Below are 2,613 nucleotides of genomic sequence, written 5' to 3'. Positions count from 1 at the left end.
TTATTTCCCATTTCCTAAAGACTAGAATTGCTAAGTTTTTTTTTTATTCCAGGTCTGCAACGAAGGAGTCCTTTTATTTAAAAACAAGGAAAAAGCTCAGTCATATGAACTGCTTAAAATTGCAATCTTTGGTTAAGTTAGGGACATTCATTGGTTTCAGATTATCAAGAGTTGGCAGCTTGCTGTGAATGTGATTTGTGATATCCAAAATGTTCTCTACAAAGAGAACCTGCTGTGCCAGTAGGTCCTAATAACCTGGAGCCACGTGGTCACCATAACAACCATACAAAGTGACAAACATTTGGAAACAAAGTAAATGTCTAGTTACTCATTTACTGCAGGAATACCCATGTGTACAACAGGTAGGCCAAACAGTGCAACGGCTAAGAATGTTTAAGTGTACAACTTAAAAAAAAAAAAAAAAAAAAAAAAAAAAGATAGTATATAGGAAAGAACAATGGACAACTGTGTTTCTTTTAGACACGGGTCATTGCAAATGTCTCTAGGAAACCAATTCATGTTGCTCTTCTGAAGTAATAGAAGTAAGCTGTGTTACGGTTCGAGAGAATAACCATAAGAGAAAAAACAAAAACAAATTGGCATATGCACAATTTCTTCCACCACTGTCAACCGCCAGATAACTGAACCACCTTGTCCCATTCTTTCAGGAGGGAAAAAAAATTGCAATAAAAAAAAACAAAAAAAAACTGGACACCATGTTTCACTATTCTTCGTGATATTCACAAATATTAACAGCAGCTACAAGTCAGCATATCGGACGCCGCTAGTAGCCAGTTTAGACTGAAATCAAGTTCTGTATTACACCAAGTAAATGGTCTCCCACAACAACTGCCAAGTGTACATATGAACTAAAAATCTCTAGGTTTTAAGGGAGTGATGGGTCCAGCTCGTGCCAGGATCTGCGATGTCAGCTCCTTTTTTATTTTTAACTCAAAATCCTGTTGGAAAGAGGAACAGAGGCACCAGTTTTATTAATTCATAGGGGAAAAACAGCACAATAGCAGAAATGAATATCACAAACAAGACCAAAACTGAGGAGTGTTTGTAAACTGGCACGGTATACGAGCCCTTACAGAACAGTGAGCAAGGCAACAAATACCATTTTATGGTTACAGTATTAAACATGGTCTGTAGGACAAACTTTAGAAATGCTAGCAACTAAGTGAAAAACACATTACACTAAAATGCTTATTCTGTAAGACCCAGGAATAACCTTAGCAACCAGACTAACATACTTGTGAGAACCAAGTAAAGGTAACAGGAATATGGTTGCAACGCAAATATGTGAACTGGCTATAAGTATAAGACCTAGAGCTTCATCTGTCCATTAATTCAGTAAAGGTAGATCTAGGATAGAAGCTTAATCACTACACAAACTGGAAAAACAGTTTTACTGTAGAGTGTGTACACAGCCTGTGTAAGCGTTAACCAAATCAAAAGGAGCTGCAGAGCAAAACTTTGTTTTAAGATCAGGTGTAGAGGGTGCTAGTGAAAAGCAGGTCCTCTTTTGAGTGACTACATTAAAGTGAACCAGCATAGGTATAAATAGATTTTAAAGTAATGCACTATGGACAAATGCTCATTACCACATTTTTAGTACTTATGCATTTTTTTTAGTTCTATGTACCTAACTAGATTACTTCAAAACATACTGGGCCTGATTATTGAAGGTCTTCCAAGACTGGAGAAGATAACTTATCATGGGAAACCAGGAATACATTTTGTGATCATTAGCAGAAGTTTTCAATTCTGAACCAGATCCATTTCAGGTTTGCTGGATAACAACCTAGGTTCTCCCATGTTAGGCCATCTTCTACAGTCTGAGAGCTTTAGTAAATTAGGCCCCACTATAACAATGGATACACTGCAATCCTGCCTGAAGATTAGCAGGCTGCCAGTAGAATTTTCCCTGCATCAATAATAGAAAGGGAAGCATTGTCTGCACACATGGACACAAGAGCCAACAAAACAAAGTAGCTAGGATACTTGGACCAACAGCAGGCACCATATGCTGCAAAAAGGTGGAGCCCCAGCAAATATCTCCTGGAAAGCACCAAATTATAATACATTAACAGTATCGGCTATCTCAGCCTAACTACCCAGCCTATAATAATAGTTATTATTGAAAAGATGTTATTATTTCTGAGTAATGAATCATGACTACTTTGGTAACAATGACTTGGAAGCTCTATACTCTGAGTCACTGAGTACAGCATTACACACCAAGTAATACTGGTTTCCTTTGTGTGTACACAGTGCAGGGTTATAAAAAATAACTGCATCAGTTCCTAACCATGCACCTAGAATTTTAATAGGGACTACATTTGTTTGTATAGGGTTTTCAGGCACTTGATGTTTAGTTTTTAGTAACCAACTAATCCAGACATGCATAACATTTGGAACATTACACATATGTTGACTAAATTGCTATATAAAATTCTCCATTTTAAGACTTGTCAGGATATTGGCGTCATCGCCAGAAACAGACATCTTTCTAGAGAGAAATCTTGTTTCTAAATAACTAAAGACTGGGATAGAGGTGAATACTGATATATATATATATATATATATATATATATATAGCTACTATTT

General features: G+C 36.6%; 1 protein-coding gene across 2 annotated transcripts in view; it reads right to left on the bottom strand.

Annotated features, from left to right (window-relative positions):
* Window positions 1-392: 392 nt before the first annotated feature.
* The window catches only part of CSNK1A1 (casein kinase 1 alpha 1), a 21,809-nt gene continuing 19,588 nt past the window's right edge, over window positions 393-2,613 (bottom strand). For both annotated transcript variants that reach the window (XM_072400971.1, XM_072400972.1), the window contains exon 10: window positions 393-959. In XM_072400971.1, coding sequence (XP_072257072.1) covers window positions 952-959 — 8 coding nt within the window. In that variant the 3' untranslated portion in view covers window positions 393-951. The remainder of the gene's footprint in view (window positions 960-2,613) is intronic.

The sequence above is a fragment of the Pyxicephalus adspersus genome, chromosome 2 (assembly GCF_032062135.1).
Source record: "Pyxicephalus adspersus chromosome 2, UCB_Pads_2.0, whole genome shotgun sequence".
NCBI lineage: Eukaryota > Metazoa > Chordata > Amphibia > Anura > Pyxicephalidae > Pyxicephalus > Pyxicephalus adspersus.
This window is presented reverse-complemented; position numbering and strand designations above follow the sequence as displayed.